General features: G+C 40.4%; 1 protein-coding gene across 15 annotated transcripts in view; it reads right to left on the bottom strand.

Annotated features, from left to right (window-relative positions):
* STRBP (spermatid perinuclear RNA binding protein) overlaps positions 1-16939 on the bottom strand; it is an 86638-nt gene that overhangs the window by 58833 nt on the left and 10866 nt on the right. For 13 of the 15 annotated variants that reach the window (XR_012045634.1, XM_072882856.1, XM_072882866.1 and 10 more), the window contains exon 2: positions 1415-1590. Coding sequence is in view for 14 of the 15 variants with exons in the window: in XM_072882856.1 (XP_072738957.1) it covers positions 1415-1417 (3 nt within the window). In the remaining variant the exon portion in view is untranslated. Of the gene's footprint in view, positions 1-1414; positions 1591-3769; positions 3822-10385; positions 10404-16939 lie in introns of those variants that run through there. The other 2 variants (XM_072882855.1, XM_072882857.1) reach the window with 2 other exon arrangements.

The following is a 16939-nucleotide window of genomic DNA, read 5'->3' as shown; positions in this document are numbered from 1 at the left end:
GGTTTGTAACAGTACACACTCTTAGGGACAAAAAGGGCCTTTGAAGGATCTCAAAGGCCTCTGGGATGAATCCTTGTTAAGGAACTGGTCGTGTTTTCCTGGCTCATTGCATTCACTAGGTCCCTTCCATCGGAAGTCGATGGGACATCGTTCCTTTCCTAACCTTTGTGCTCCTACCCAGATGGACAATTCGGGTAGTCAAAGAAACTCATCCGTTGGGGTCTGGTATTATCCCCAGTACTTTCACAGGTTGCACAATGCTTCCAGGAGGTCCCTCTTGTGGCTTATCCGCAACATGGATACAGAAAGAAGCTGCAGTTCAGCAGTGAAAACTGACAAGCTGGATTTATTAGTTCATCCCCACCACCTCTATCTCATGAAATATCAATTAGGAAAAACAGTCAAACAGGAACAAATTAGTAACTCCTAAATTAGAAGACATTTGTTTTCTTTTCCAGTGAAGAGGTACTGACAAGATCAATTCTTCATTATAATTTAGGCCAAAAATAATAGCAAAATGGTACGCTATTTAAAATACAATATATTGCCAACTCTGCTTTGTCAAGTGTTCTTCCTCCCTTTGTGCTCTGTAACAGGTAGAAGTCTCATCTTAGGTCTTTTTTTTAATATATAAATATAAACACACAGCCTATCAGCAGCAATCAGCTACACAAATGTTAGAGAACTGTATTTAAAATTTATTGCATTTATTCTCACTTCCATTCTCTCAGTAATAACCTTAGAGGACTTAGAAATATACCAATACGCTTAAACTGCTCTCCACAGATATTTTTCAGAACTGGGTAGGTTTATTGCCTTTTTGTGAACACTTCAGAATCTTACCATCACAATACTTCATACCTGCACAGCTTTACAAATTCAACATCTCAGGCATTCCCAATTTGCAACCAATACCAGGCAGATTAGAAATAACTCCTCACTTAAACAATGTACACCAAGTACATTTGACTACACACATTTCATCTACACTATTAACAGAGTGTGCGTAGAACCACATTCAATCACATGCACACAGATATGAATAATCAACACTTGCTTTTGCGAGGAAGAGGTGGAAGGGGAATATCAGCATTTGGTTATGCAATCTGCAAGTTCAAGGTCACCCATGCTGTTTGCTACAGCTTGCTAATGCCAGTTTTATTAGAATACCTTATGAGCATCCCCTTTGTTCATATTTAATAATTCATGTAATGCAGGCTCACAAGACAACTCTCTGGTTTTAAGAGGCTGACAATATATCAAACCTCATTTGCTTTGCTCAAAGCATGCAGTACCATCTCCAATTTAGTGCAAGGTCAGACAATCCCCTTCCTCTGGTTTTATCAGGCCCCACGCAAGACTGTCAGCAGAGAATATTTTTAATACAACCCTATGAAAGATGGCAAATACCTACCATGGTTTGTTAGTGTTTCAGCTCTCTCTCCCTCCCTTTCTCCTTTTCCCTCCTCCTCGGTGTCTTGGCTAAGCACTGTTTTGCCTGACAGAACCTCTTCATAAGCCTCTCAGTCCCTTGACAGCTCAAGAGTTCATACAGCCAAGATGCTCTGGGAGTCACTTTCTGTAATTCACCTGCAAAAAGAGAGAAACAACTTGAAACCAGAAGAAACAGCATGTTAATTCCAATAAGTGTTCAATGCAGCACATCAAGTCAAACCACTCATTAAAGCAAGCAGGCTTCAAGATGGGGAGGCAGTCACTGAACCATTTATTCCTGAACAACAAGCAGATGTCACTGTGGAAAGCAACTTTTTGTAACGTGCCCACACATATGTAACGACTTTCCCATGCCAGTTAGAGCTTATCTCAGTGTGGTTTGTCAGCCACCTGGCAATCTAAGGGTCTGATATAAGGAAGACGGGAAATCCAACATCTCAAATATGCTCCACATGAAACCAGCTCAAGAAGTCTCTATTTTTGTCGCATGCGCATTAGGAATCAAACACACTATATTTAATTATCAAAAAGTAATTATCTGTTGAAATCCCCAGTGCAGCCCTCGATCCTGAACGTGCCAGATGCTGTACAAGAACCAAGACTTCAGGTGACGATAACTGTAAGTTGTTACTTAAAAAAAAGACAAGCACATTATAACAAACTGAAGATGTAAGACTTGTGAGAACATTCAGCTGAAATCATCCACACCGCCTTTTCTGCCCTTGCGCTGCTTTTCACAGCACACAACATTTAGAAGATCCTGCAAGAGCAGCCCTCTTGTACTAAACTAGGAAACAAACACCAGCACTGGCAGCATAAGGAACTGCAAATAAACGCTCTGTAAGACAAGAGAAGAGCAGAGTAACAGAGCAGGTAATGAGAGAGAGGAAAGCATAAGCTCATTGCATAGCAAAACACTCTAGTCCTTGCAGAAAATTCTTGTTTTCCTTTCACTGCACATATTGTTGCATCAGCTTTTCAGCAACATTTTGAAGCAATTGGAAACCCAGTCAGTAAATTTCTGCAGATTGACACACACACACTGAAATGTTTTTCCTTTTCTCCGGTATGTCGATCCTCCTTCTCTAGCAATATGTTGTGTATTGTCTGTCAGAGAATCCTGACATTGTTAGAGATTAAAAGCATGTTTGCCAACAGCAGAGGGATAGGCGAGATTACTTGAAAGCCTTGTAGACGCTTAAACCTCAGGGGTGTGACAGGGAATAATTAAAATGTTGCATCCTATAGAGATTTGAACATGCCAGGGAAAAGGCAACACAAATCCTGCTTCACTATTTTCCTAGTTAAGAAGAAATGAAGGGGGTTTACAGGACCAATAGCTTTAAGCAGCAAGTGCCTAATAGTTGTTTCTATCTCACACCACTGAATTTAGGATGTAGAATTGGGTAAAACAAAAAGCAGCCAGACAAGAATACTGTGCAGGGGCCTGTCTGCTCCAGCAGCTAAACGTTGCCAAGGAAGAAACCCCAAGAGAGTTAAATGCAGTCATACTAAAAATACTTGGGAAAAGCAAGCTAATGAAAACCCTGAAGGACCTCACTTCTTATCACAAAGGCTATAATACCCTACCAAGGCATATTAACACTCTACCAAATTGCTTCCCAGAAGCGATCAAGGAAGGCGATGTTCTTTCATAGGACCAGATTCTTCTCTTAAGAGATCCTGAAAGCCAAGCAGGGGCAGGTGGGAGGAAAAATAAGCAAAGATTACTGCTTTGACACTATTTATTCTATGAGCTGGTCATAAGCTCTTCCACACTTAGTAGCCTTTCACCATCTCCAGAAGCAACCAGACTCTTTACGAGCTCTTTTTGTTTTGCTTTTCTGTAATAATAATATGCTTTTTGAGTCAGCAGATGGCAAGCTAGAGAGACTTTCATGAGACATGTTTCCAGATCATCTATCTATTTCAAATTAGTTCTCTCTTCAAACTAAACTCCAGCTATCTTCACATACTCTTCTTCCCTGTGACTCCTACATTTCACATTTTCAGTTTGCTATCTTCTCTGGTAACTGTAACTTGGCAATTCCAGGCAGAGAGAAGGGCACTGGAATGTGTTGCTGACTTCAGCATATGCCCAGTACAATGTCTCTAGACTCCAAGCAACACTCCAGCCTGGCCTCCCTCCGAAGACTGCTGCAAGCTGTTGCTTATCAGCTTGTACAGTGTATTGAAAGCAGATGGACAAAGATAGCTGGCTGAGCAAATTCTGGTGCTTCAGTAAATTGCTGAGCAACTGTTGTCTAGAGGGCAAGTCTGCAAACTACCTCACAAGCTCTGGAAAGAGACATACCTCAGGGTGCAATTCTGGATGTGCTGAGTGCTTTTCAGCGTTCTTTGAAAATCTGAAACAGACCGAAAATAAATGTTTCACAGCTACGATGAGGGTTAATCTTCTACTGGACAGATGAAGCAAAACCACCAACACCTCTCAATACTCTGCCTTAAGCGGGTAGTAACCATCTTGTTTTCAAGACAGGTTCAAGTTTCAGTGACAAGTGAAACTTGTTGGACAAAGGTATTTACGAGTTCGATTCTACCTGCCCTTTTTCTCAGCAGTGAATGGCTGAGGTCAGGGCATATACAGCTGAATTACGAAGGGATCTTCAGTATAAAACTCAGAAAGCTGGGAAAAAAAAGTCCCGAAAGTTGAGTTGAAGCTGATAGACGATGTCTTTCAAGTCATTAACATCCTAAGAATCTTTCACAGAAATGCGCACAGGAGTGAAAACCCAATATAGTTCAGACTTTGAGAGAAAATTTTCAATAAAAGCACTAAACAGGAGGGAGTTTACTATAAAAGTGCAGACACAATATACAGAACAAAGTACATCTGACAGCATGCAGAATTAAATTAAGGAAAACTAAAATCAAATCTGCTCCAACCATATGGACTAAGGCAGCAGAACATAGCTCAGCACCAAACACATCAGAAAGTATTATGTGAAGTGAGCAGCAATTCCATAAATCCAACAGCCTCATTTTACTACCAGGCTATAGCAGGATATTTGTCCCTGCATCCTCAGGGAAGTAACAGCTGATGCCCACACTACAAAGCACGATATTAAAATGCATGGTTGTCTTACCCAGGGGCTGCCACCCACACTTGCAAGAAAATTTCTAGGAAAAGCTACTAGCACGACCAAGACCTTGGTGACCTTGACAAAGTCACTTTACCTCTGCATCATGTGGCCCTAAAGTGTAAAACAAGACTAAATACTGTCTCCAAACCAGGTCACAGAGGAGCCGAGTAGAGTCTGCAGTGTGGTTTGAAGTCACTGGGGATTTGACACATTAGAAATGTTATTAAAACACCATGACAGTCTAAAAATGTTTCCATTAAACATCTCATCCTTCACAGAGGAAGTTTATGCTTTGGCACAAGACAAACAAGGAAAAGAATTTCAGATGAGGCCTTTGTAGTAGGATATATTCCTGCATCTGGCAGTTGTGTTCCCAAGAGACAGACATTTAAACAGCCAGAAGTAATGAATATGCTTAGCTACCTTTGAGTGCTTGTGAACGGAAAAGTGAAAAAGCAGGAGAAACGGGTACTTGCACTCCACGGGGACTGACATGTAATGTCAGAATCAGGGAGCTGTAAGCTTCTAGAAAGGAGACATGAACTACGTTTGGCATCCTGGCATCCCCTCGCAGCACAGAGCGGTACCTTGTACGGAAGTGCTACTGGTGCAGTAGGAAACCAGGGTCACTGGACTCCAGTCCTCCAAACCCTCACTTCAATGAGCTGCTCTTTAGGCACCTGGCCAGGCCAAGTAGAATACCATGAAAATTGGGTTTTAAATGCTACATCAAGAAGGCACATGCCAACAGTATCTAGCTGAAGCATTAAAAACACCCTCCACCCTCCTAATCTACCCTTATACCAGTATCTGCCCATGATAACTCCAGTTTACAGTGTACACCACCCTGAGATCATGCAAAGTTTATGTTAACAGAGCAGCAGGGACAACTTAAGGTTGCTAATAACAAACCAGTGAGTATCTAACACAGCCTGAGGTGTATCAGACAGTAACAGAAGAGAACTGGAATTTATATTCTTTTTTGTTGCTTTTAAAAGTCAGAATAAGAGGCTTGCAACTTTAAATTGCAAGTTTATTTTAACTTCTGCTTTGCATTCAGGAGACAGGTAATTTTTCGTCACACCGTATAAAGTGCTGCTGAAAATATGTTGTGTTTTTCTGCAGTATAATTTTATTGCTGGCCTTCTGCCAAGAGTCTTTCTGGCAGCATCTCCCACAGTTGGAAACTGTGTATCTGGGTCAGAAAAGACAAGCGGCTTTTCAGAACAGCTCAATACATTTGGCAGAGATGCTGATATTATAATTGAACTCTTTCAGCAACTCTTTTTATGATGTACCCAGACACCAAACAAAACAAGATCTGCAATGTTGATTAATGTCAAAATAACTGACAGAGAAATATCAAAATAGTTTTCCCTCATGTTAAAAGTATCAACAAACTGAGGGGAACAGATAAGAAATACAATTCATGAGGATTCAGTGAGGAGCACAGGGCAGAGAAATCTGCAAAGTATGACTGACCTTCTACTTGTGCAGATATTTGCTATTTTAAATCCAAACTCCCTGTACGCTGTACAGAACTGGTTTCTTCATTCTTCACCACCATATGAAGAGAAAGCCTTGCCACTCACAACCATATAAGCATTCTGTAAAGAAGTGCAATTGTAACACTGGGATACATGTTTAATAAGACTCAGACTCCTTCTAACAATATGCTCAGCGTTCAATTTCACCTGGAGACTGTATATTCATAGCAGTTTTATTATTTTCCAAGTAATGCAATTCCTGGCAAAGCTGCATCTGGGTTAGCCTTTAGAAGCCTGGAATTTTCCAGCCAAATGAATAATTACAAAGCAACACTACAGTTAAAAGCTGGAAAGGTACTTCCTCTGGCAAATTCTTACACTTCATACAACAAATACTTGAGTCTAATATTACTCCTGCCTGTTCAGTTCTCACAACATTTTGAGAAAAGGCTCCTGTGCTCAGAAACCTCTTTGGAGTGGCCTCTGTCAGGTAGCCCCAACACCCAGATTTAAGGAGTGCCAAAGAGAGGGTAGGCACATACTTGGTAACAGATCTGGAATCATGGCACCTGTGATCACCAGAATGGATGAATCAAAGTCATCTTCCAGGGTCTAGAGCTCTGACAATGCTCACCGTGCAAGGAAAGCAGCAGCCCGCTTCCGTGGAGGAAACTACTGAAAGAGCTCCTAGAGAGAATTCAGCTGTGCCAAGGAGGGCAGGCATGGACAGAGAACTTGGTGACCCTTGGTTCAAAGATGCAACGAAGCACTTGCAACTGAAAATGGGTGAACACATGGATTCCCCTCCAAGTGGTAGAGCAAGGAATGAAAAAACAGCCAAAATAAATCACACTGGTAAAGGAATTAAAGTTGAAGAATTAAAGCCAAACAATCAGTTAATCTGGATTAATTTATTAAGGTAAAAGGGAACAGGGATGTGCAGAGCATACCTCGTATTTTTAGCTCCTGGAAAGAGGGTAAAGAAAAGATGGTCTAAGGGGAAATCATCACTAGCCTAACAGGAAGGTTAAAAAAAGAACAGAGGCACAGTGTGAGCATATATACAATCATTTGAAGAAGAAAATGCTGTATTTTATATAGGACCACACCATCCAATCTCAGGAAGAAATACATTAGTAGAAATAACTACAGATCTCAAATTATAATGTATAACAAAGAAAAATAGTTTTGGAAGGGATATAAATCCTTCTCCTTTAGGATTTAAGCTACTGTTGAGTACTGAGGACAGGAAGATATACCACCGAACTCACTAAGTGGTGTTCAGAGCAGCACACCAGTTACAGTCCTCAAGGTATTTTTTACATATAACTCTCTCTCCAGATTTTTGTATGGCCTCATGTTCCCTGGCACCTGCACAATACCCAGCGCACCAGTCACAGCTAGTGCTACAAAGGCTCTCTAATGAAATAATTTTGAAAATCCCTTCATCTCTTGGTATGGGTGTCAAGATGCAGGACTGAGTAGAGACAGACCAAGTGCAAAAAAGAATTAAAAACTGGCTGTTGACACTTAAATAACAAATGGACACATGAACATTAATATAGTTTAACGTACTTCCTGCTCAACCCGTCAGAAACATCCCAAACAGAATTGCCTGTAAAGCTGAGCACTACAGAAAACAACACATCTTAAAGGGAGAACTTCCTGGCAGGTATCTTAAAATAAATTTTTTAAAAAATTAAAATAAAAAAAATCACAGATTAGATAGTACATAAATAATGAATAGCAAAGTATTCATTTGAGACAAGGCAGAAGCCACCACCAGATTCTCAATGTCTGTGAAACGTCAGAGTGACTTCTGACTTCCCACATCCTAACGTAGGCATTCCTGCTCTTCTGGCTAAACTGGACAATGGAAACCTGATGCTACTTTGCAGTACACACCCGTTTGTGAAGCAGTCATAATTCGACATCCACATTCAAAATCATCTGAAATTCATAACACAGAATACATTCAATTACAGTTGAATAATTAATTAATAAAAAGGATTACATTACACTGAAATGACACTCACCATCTGCAATGTCATTTTTCCAGAGACAGAGCTGGTTTAAGCAAAATTCTGGATCTATGCCTGAAATGACATCACATTCTCCAAAACAGAATCACAGTTCTACCTCCTCAACCACACAGTGCGGTTTAGTGCCATGCTGGGCTTCTCACCACCCAAGCCTTGTCCTGCACTCGCATCCCAACACTAAAGCCTTCAAACTCCATTATATTTTCCACGTCCATATCATTTGTGTCCACTTCCTTACCTGTGAGGCTTGCTTTGCTCCAGAACCACAGTGGGAAGCAGCCCCAATGTTGAAGAGATTAAGAACAGGGACATTCCTTCTCTAGCACCCTTCAGCTTAACTGAAATAGCAGGAAAGAAACTGGGGCACTGCAGCTATGATTCATATCCCATAGACTGCAGATTGACCTACGCTGCAGCCTACCAACTAACTACATTTGACACACACAACCAGCATGGGGAAAAGGCCACCAAGATGTCACTCTTCCACCAGGAAGAATGTGTCTTCTACAGAACTGTGCGGCCAACGGCATACACATGGGAAAGGCATAAACAGCACATGCTCCAGCCTGCAAACTGGAAATCACAGCATTCCCTATGTTGGCAATAGGGAGAAAGAGGAAAACAAACTGTCCTACAGTAAAACTAGATCTGCCTGTATTGGTGGTTTGCATGTTTCATCAATTGCATGAGGCAACAGCAAAACACGTTTGCTCTACTAGCTGTTCCCTGTTCTGTGCCTCAAGCTAGTACATAATCTTGGTAATTATTAAGATGAAAGAGAAAAGCAATGTGGATCCTAAACCTCTGTGTTATAAATAAAACAAATTTAGTAATTCTTTCTTACAAGTAATACAATGTAAATACTATATTTGAGATTCACTTTTTTCTAATGTTTACATGAAGTTTCAATTTCAAAGTATTACGATTTTTTTAAGAATAAATGCTATCCTTCTGTCTCAAATTGCAGCAACCCTCAATGGCGAAATTTAAGCAACAGTTTCTCCCCTAGAATTTCTCCCTTGATGTCAGTACGTAAAGAAGCTGGCATTTTCAATATTGCAAATCCACACTGGCTACTGTGCACATCTGCTTTTCAGCCAGTTTAAACATTCATGACTCTCCACTTAAATGCATTTTCTACTATGTCAGTCTTGCTTCTTCAGTGACTTTTTTTTTAATTAAAGAGAGAAGATTTAAAAGGATTTGGAAGAGAAGACCACTAGACTCTGCAAGTATTGTGCAAAGAGCTCTTGTGCTCTCAGCCAATACACATCCTCCATTGACTTTTACCATATTTTAGCTCCACTATGACTACTGAGCAAGTTCAGGTTAAGTTTCTACTTCCTGTCCAATTGGCTATTTTGTCAAAGAACATCTTGTCATGGTTCTAGGTTACTAAAAGCTTCTTTAAGGGTTTTTTTTTTTGCCATCTCTCATCCATCCATCCCACCCTGTTATTTTCAGTTTGTTTCTCTCCTTCTCCCGTGTCTTAGATTATTATTTCCGGGAAGTCTGAAGCTCAATGTCACAACATGTAATACCACAGAAACATCTGAAAAAAAATCTGTAATCATGATCTTAGGATGTTTCAGAAACAAAAGCCTCCTCTTTTGAAACACTCTTCCTTCACAGTGCTGCAGATCTGACCCGTACAGTCTCAGCAGCCCAGAGGAGCAGAATCCTGTCTGTTGGCTGCTGCACCATTCAGTCCCGCTGGGCTGCAGGGCTCACTGCAGCCCTCGGCTACAACAAAACGGAACCTCCAGTTTAATTAACGAATTTCTTCCACATGAATGACTTGAAATTGATTTTATAAGTCATTCACACAAAAAAAGAGGGGAAAGGGGGATTTTTAGTAGAATTGTTTCTAAAATGCACATGTTCCAAAAGAACAGTATTCAAAGCCAATGAATCAGTATTATTAATGGAAGCATTTGGAGCAAGAAGAATGGTAGGAATACTATCTGCCAGGCAGAAGCTACCAAATTTGATTCAGAATATAGTGCAAGAAGCCCTACAACAGAAAAAACAGGGATATCTCTCTAGGGAAGAGTACCCTGGCTGCCATCGATTTTCAGCCTCAGAACACAATTACTTACTTCAAATGCAGATAACCCTACCAAAACATTTGAATTAGTTTATTTAGGCATGAAAGCTAGCAACAATATCCATCATGAAAGTAAAAAACAACGCCACACCAATGTGTTAGATGGTAGAGAAAGAACTGTCGGTCTGACATTAGTGACTTACGTCCACTATTTGTGTCTTGGACAAGATTTTGTCATAGGAAGTCCTACCTTAGCTAACAGGAAGAAAAAAAGTCGCAAACATATTTGGAGATTTACAAAACTAATATAAAAAAATCCTTATTTCTCTAGAAAACCACAAGAGTCTAAAAATATTTTAAATTGGCTTAATCCAGCATCTTCTTGCCTCAGCAGATCTACCCTGCATGCATGTGCTGTCAGATCTGCCAACTTCAGTTGCAAAACTCATCTATTATTCTTCTCTCCAGTTAGCACAGCACAGCTCTGTAAAAGGAAAAAAAAGACAACTTTAGCAGGGACCATCAGTGGTGGCAATGCTCAGTTTGAAGACCACAAGCTAGGTTGCAAAATTAATTTCTCAGTGTAAGTTACATCTGTCAGTCTCATTCTTAGGAATTTCCTGAGATGAGTAATGAATTCCACAGCCTTTTTTGTTTGCTTATTTTTAATATGATATTGAAATAAAAAAAGTTAGCAAAATCATGTTTAGGTGTCTGTAGCACTATATTCTCCCATCTCTTTGGAGAACACAGCTGTGCAAGTAATTGATCTTGAACTTGAGAAGCTACATTCAATCTTTTTTTTTTTTATTTTGAATTCCAAATAAAATCTGGGGGAAAAAAGAAGCTATCAGTATTAATCTGCCAATGCCACCTGGATGTCATTTTTAAGAACATGGACACAACTTTGCTGGTTTGGTCTCTTTTCTTTAAATTTCATATAGGACTAGGAATTAGTTTAATGTCTCTTCATAGATAACGATGTCATCTCTAGTGTCCCACTTCACTCACAACAGCATGAAAGACACTTCCAGTTCTTCATTTGTTAATAGAAGGCTTCCTCAGTTTTTGCCATTCACCACTGTTTTCTTTAGATCAAGTAATCAACAACATACCTCATTCTCCCTGTCAACATTAAGCAACACACCTCTGAACAGCAAAATACAAGGCTACGACCAACATCAGTGTCTTAGAGGCAACATGCTTGCCACAAGCCACAGGAACCTGCTTTTTAGTGAGCTTGTGGAGGTTAATAACATGACATCCAGGTTAGGAAACAAGTGCGTGATAGCAAGCTGCTGCAACTCCAGTGTAAAAGATGGTGCATACCCATTTTTCTCTGAGGGAAGCAAACAGACTGTGCAATCAATAGCAGCATTCAAAATGCTCTCAGCTTTGCACAGAGATCGATTTACAACAACAAAAATCTCACTCTCTCAGCAAAGCTCACTTCATACACCATAGTTGCTAAAAGTAACACTTGAAATTACTATCAGGGGAAAGACTAGAGAAAAACAATCTAAGCTAGTTTATTTTGGGCCATTACCTGCATTTTGTGTCTAGCCACTTCAGTTCCCCCGATAACAGGAAACCTGCTCATCCTAAAAGCAACATTGATGGGATTTATCTTACTCTGTTTTTCAAAAGAAGGTGCACTTGGAAATCCACAACGTGTCAGGGTAGGAGTGTGCACAGTTCAACATGCAGAGGGCAGGATCAAAACCAGAATTAAAAAACAGCTACTATATAAATAGACGGTATTCACCTAAGCTGGGCAATAGGATATAAAACCTCTCATCCCTCAGTGAGAAGTTATGAGGAAGCTAGATTAGAGACTTAACGTTTTTATTGCCTGCTTAGCCACCTATGTAAATCTGTGTCCATGTCACACCACCATCATTGTTACAGGATACCACAGCAAGAACAAGAACCAAAGAGACAGCAACATTGAACTCTGCTCTTGTTGGCACAAAAAACCTGCTTGGTTTTCACAGTCTAAAACTATACTTTTAGTGGTAAAAGAATGTCAGATTATAACGCCATCAATCTAGCTTATTCCACAGTTCAAACAAAATTCAACTCTAAAACCTGAAACTTTTGTGTTAATGAGAAAAATCCTCCCCCCCCCCAAAAAAAAACCATAGATGTGTTGCTTTGTGCACTGAAAGAGCACTTGCTTCTGCTGTTTTATGAGTTCTTCTATTCACTTTGCATGGCTCCTCTATTGTGGAAACTAGTCTCTGTATTGGGTCTCCTCAGTGATATTTAGAAACTGCTACACTTACTGCAACAGAGCGTTCAGAGGCCAGTAAGAACCATTTTTAAAAGTTAGTTCATCATTAATTAACTGCAGAAACACATTAAAAAAAACAATAACAAGGTGAAAGAACGTTCTTCCAAAGGCTTTTTGCCTGTTTTGAGAGAAATAAAAAGGAAGTAATTAAACCTAGCTAACACTTTTTCACTTAGCATTTTGCTCTAAAGCATTTGGAACTCATACACTGCAGGACCAGGAAAAGAATGCCAGAACCACCAGTGCAGAACTCTCAACACAAGAAAAGGTTGTCCCTGAAATTCAGTGGACAAATACTACCAGACGGTTTCATGCTTTACTGAGACAAAATCCACAAGTTAAATTTAGAATGATGACTTCTGCAGGCACTCAGATGTTTCTGTTCTAAATTTTCTAGAAATTGCAAATTAGAACTTGGCAGACTTTAAACTGACCCAGCATGTGTCTTCTGTAATCCAAATCATATTCTGTCCTATTACTCTGCAAAACTGTTAGGAAAAAAAATCATGCCTTTCAACACATGGTTTCAGACAAGTGACAGAGACATTCCATTTATCTTTGTGCTAAGAACAAAACTTAAGTAGTGTTTTTTTCTTCTTGGAATATCGCCATGAAAATTAAAAGCTAATAGAGGAATCAAAGTTATCTCCATTGGAGAATAAGCATAGTTTGCTGAATAACACTACTTACATAACTGTATTAATTCAAAGTGGTTGTGGTAATTTTTTTCCATTTACCACGGAGAGAATATATCGCATTTCTAGACTCTCTGATCTCATTCTTAAATACTGCAACTAGATACTCACCAAAGCATGCAGGTGTCACCAAGCCATTTTGTGGAAGCAACTGGCAGCCCCTGCAAGTTCACTAGCACTGTCTCTGCCACCAATCAAGAGATTAAGGTTTTTTGCAACACCATGAACAATAAATTGAATGAAACAGCTCAGAGGTTACAAACCAAAGAAATCTGGGAAACTACTTCTCCATCTACCGGTAAACAGACAGTACTACCCAATGTTCCACTGCTAACCTGTGGGAGACAGCAATCTTCAGGCTGGACTTAACAGCAGAAACTAAAAAAACCATTACTCGGTCTCTCCCATTTTGATCGCAGAATCAAGCTCCAATGTCCTTTTATTAGCAAAAAACTATCAGACCTCAGCTATACACACAAGAATTTCACAACACTTCATGAACATTACTTCTCCAATTGCTGTAATAGGTGTAAATGTTATGCTGTTTGCATTTAGAAGAGACCTCATTGCCCAACGACTTAAGTGACTTGCCCAATGCTGTAGTAAATCAGCGGTAGACTTGGAAAAGTAGTTAGGTTTTCATTTACTACACACACTAAGCATAGAGGATGCTCTCTTCCCCCTGTTCTAGCTTTCCACCCTTTACTTAGGCTTCTTTAGTTTAATTTGACCAGACACTGCGTTGCTGGCTGCTTTTGCTATTCAATCTCTCCCTTATAGGACCACAGCCATCCTTCACAGGCCAGCTTGGCAAACTGTCATAGTAAATGTCTGACAACAATTACCTGTAGATTCATGAGATTCAAATTAGCAATTCAATATCTGAATATGGTGTGATTAAACTCAGGAATCCCATTCAGAATGTGCCCTATTTTCAGGCATCACATTTTTTGAGCACTCCACTCTTTTGAAAGTCAAACTGATGTGGACTCAGGAACCTTATGTGTCTTTTTGAAAGGAGGACAATGGAGTCCCTCTTTTGTTACGCAGCAGGACACACACAGTCTGGTCTCAGGAAGAACAGGAGCCAGGAAAACAAGAACATTTCAGGACACTAGCAAGGGACCTGAGCCGTTCTGCAAGGTAAGGGGAAGCTTTACGGCCCCACTCTATAAAGCAGCCCACTCCTCAGCATGGAGCATCTCACTCTGTACACCAAATTCTAGCGTATCATTTGGTTTTGAAGAAAAAAAACCAAAGGCAGTTGTCTTTGCCACTTGGCATTTCTAAAGGTCTACGTGGCATAGGAGCAGACTATGGAGGATAAGAGAGTTAATTCTTCTCTCTTAAAAAACAAACAAACAAAAAAATCAACCACTCAAAAAAACCAGCCTTCATGCTAGATACTAGGTAGTCATCTAAAACACCCAAAACCAAATTAAAAGGATGGAGGGTCTGACGGCATCTCTTACAAATCAGAAAAGAAATTGGCAACTCCTGGATGACCAGGAGTGCATATGTCACCACTTCCCCTGCCCATACCTAAATCACAGACCTCAAACAGTATCTCCTCAATCCTCTCCACACTAAGCTCCAGCCATCTAATAGCCATTTATAAGTTCTGTAAGTTCATTCAGGATGGCTACTCTGACCCCAGATCTGTCGACAAGGAGACTATAGAGTGCATACTTCAATATGATGACCCCTACAACAAGCCCAACTCTGCCAAAAGGCCACTTTTCATCCCTATTGATGTGACTTCCTCCTCCTCCTAACCCCAGCTTCTCTTAGGCTCCTAAGAAACAAACAAAAGAAAAGGAAATGCACACATGTAACAAACATGTACTGCTTCCCTTGGGCTTCATGCATTCTGGATATTTGGATCTCTGGGCAAGCAATTTTGTCTCCTGTACAGCAAACACAGAGAGGTCTAAAAGCTACTGGCTCTTCTCCTTCTCTCCACACTAGTCTTAACAGCTACCCTGCTTAATCGTTTCTGTGCTGGCATATCTGCAAGCTGTTCTTGTGCTGCAGCACCCAACTGCTACAGAGAGACTGGCAAGAGGAAACCCAGTTTTGCGCTACTGCAGACTGGAAGCACTGCAACAGAAGGCCCTATCGACCAACCCTGCGTGACTTTTGCCTGCTCTCCCTTTTCCCTCCGGCCTCCCCATTCTTTATGTAATCGGGAAGAGAACAGCAAGTTTTTGCAACTTCATGACAAACTTAGAAGATATTTTTCTTTCTCAAGAGCAGCAGTCAAAAAACATTTTTCAATCTTTTCCACACCAAGAACCTTCTCTCTACACACTTCTATGAATGAGCACTACAGAGTCCTTTTACAGTATATAGACTGTCAAGTTTTCTGATCTGTTCCATTCTGAAATATGAAGAAAACTTTAGACTATATTTTGTGCATGCGTATTACCAAACTACTATCCAATCTATGAACACAAATGCTACACATGTACACAAAGGGTCTTTTCAGGAGATATTCCAAACTTCGTTAGAATAGAATATTTTCAGTTGGAAGGGACCTACAACGATCATCTAGTCCAACTGCAGCACAGGAGGAGCACAAATAATGGAAACGGAGCAAGGAAAAGTGAAGCGAGGGGAAGTACAGCAAACCCCTGTACTCCTCAGCTCCCGGCCAAAATTCAATCTTCTACGTACTGCGCATAAGACTTGCTACTGTACTGTGTGAGGAGGGTAAAGAGAACTCATTGAGACAAGGTGCACCTGCTAAAACTGGCAGTAAAACCAGTCGACTACTGCAAATCAGTAGTGCCCAGTGCAAACAGAAAGCAAGTCTTTGTTCTTCTGGCACAAGAGAACTCCTGTACTGCAAGTACCACATATAGATCAAACATTTACAAGCAAAAGAAAAGAAGCTAGCCAAGGGATTTATATTAAAATAAAGATTACAGATCGCAGTGTGAAAGAAAACAATAAACGTACCATTGAGTCCCATGCCCAGACAAGCTCTCCTCGAGCAGTTCTTCCTCTGAAGGAGAACTGCAAGGAGACAGCCCGAGCCAACAGTTTCTACAGCAACTGCAGAAGCACCAGTACAGTGATATTCAAACCCTGCAGTAACTGCAGGAGCATCAGTAAATGGACACTCCGAATACCGAAGGAACGTTTGACAGTTTCACCTGGACTCTCTACACCTCATTGGGCAATTCATTGATCCCAATCCGCTTAGCTCAACTCTGTATTTGCCTGTTCCTCTGCAAACTCTTCTGAATCCTCTTCACCCTTAACATTCTTTCAGTACACTTGTTCCCCTCCAAAATTTCACGGAACTCAACACAGCCATCAAAGTTTTGTAGACACGGTGCTGGAAGGATGACTGACATCATCTTGTAAGGGAGAGACCAACTGCATCTTCGTATGGTGCTGCTGCAACTTCTCACTGAGGGTGGAATGCTGTTATGACAATGACACTATGCTTATGTTGCATTACTAAAAGCACGCTTGGAAGCATCTCAACAGGAACCAAAACAAAGGTATGTTACTACCGAACTACACAGAAAAAGCAGATCCATTTGTAACATACGGTTATTTTAACACTAATGCAGAATCCATATTAAGGAACACAAAATAGTGCACCTATGCACTTGGTAAGTTTTTCAACTAAGAACTGGAATTTACTGAAGAATGTTTAGGGCAGACCATACCTCATTTCCCTTCCAAGAATCTGCTTTAATAAGTCACAGTGCCTCAGTCGCAGCTTTATCAGTAGTTCCACATAAGCACTCTCTGCAAGAGTTTTTTCTTAACTCTGCAGTCTTACTTTGTTTCACACTGAAA

Source organism: Ciconia boyciana, chromosome 18 (genome assembly GCF_034638445.1).
Source record: "Ciconia boyciana chromosome 18, ASM3463844v1, whole genome shotgun sequence".
Taxonomy (NCBI): domain Eukaryota; kingdom Metazoa; phylum Chordata; class Aves; order Ciconiiformes; family Ciconiidae; genus Ciconia; species Ciconia boyciana.
This window is presented reverse-complemented; position numbering and strand designations above follow the sequence as displayed.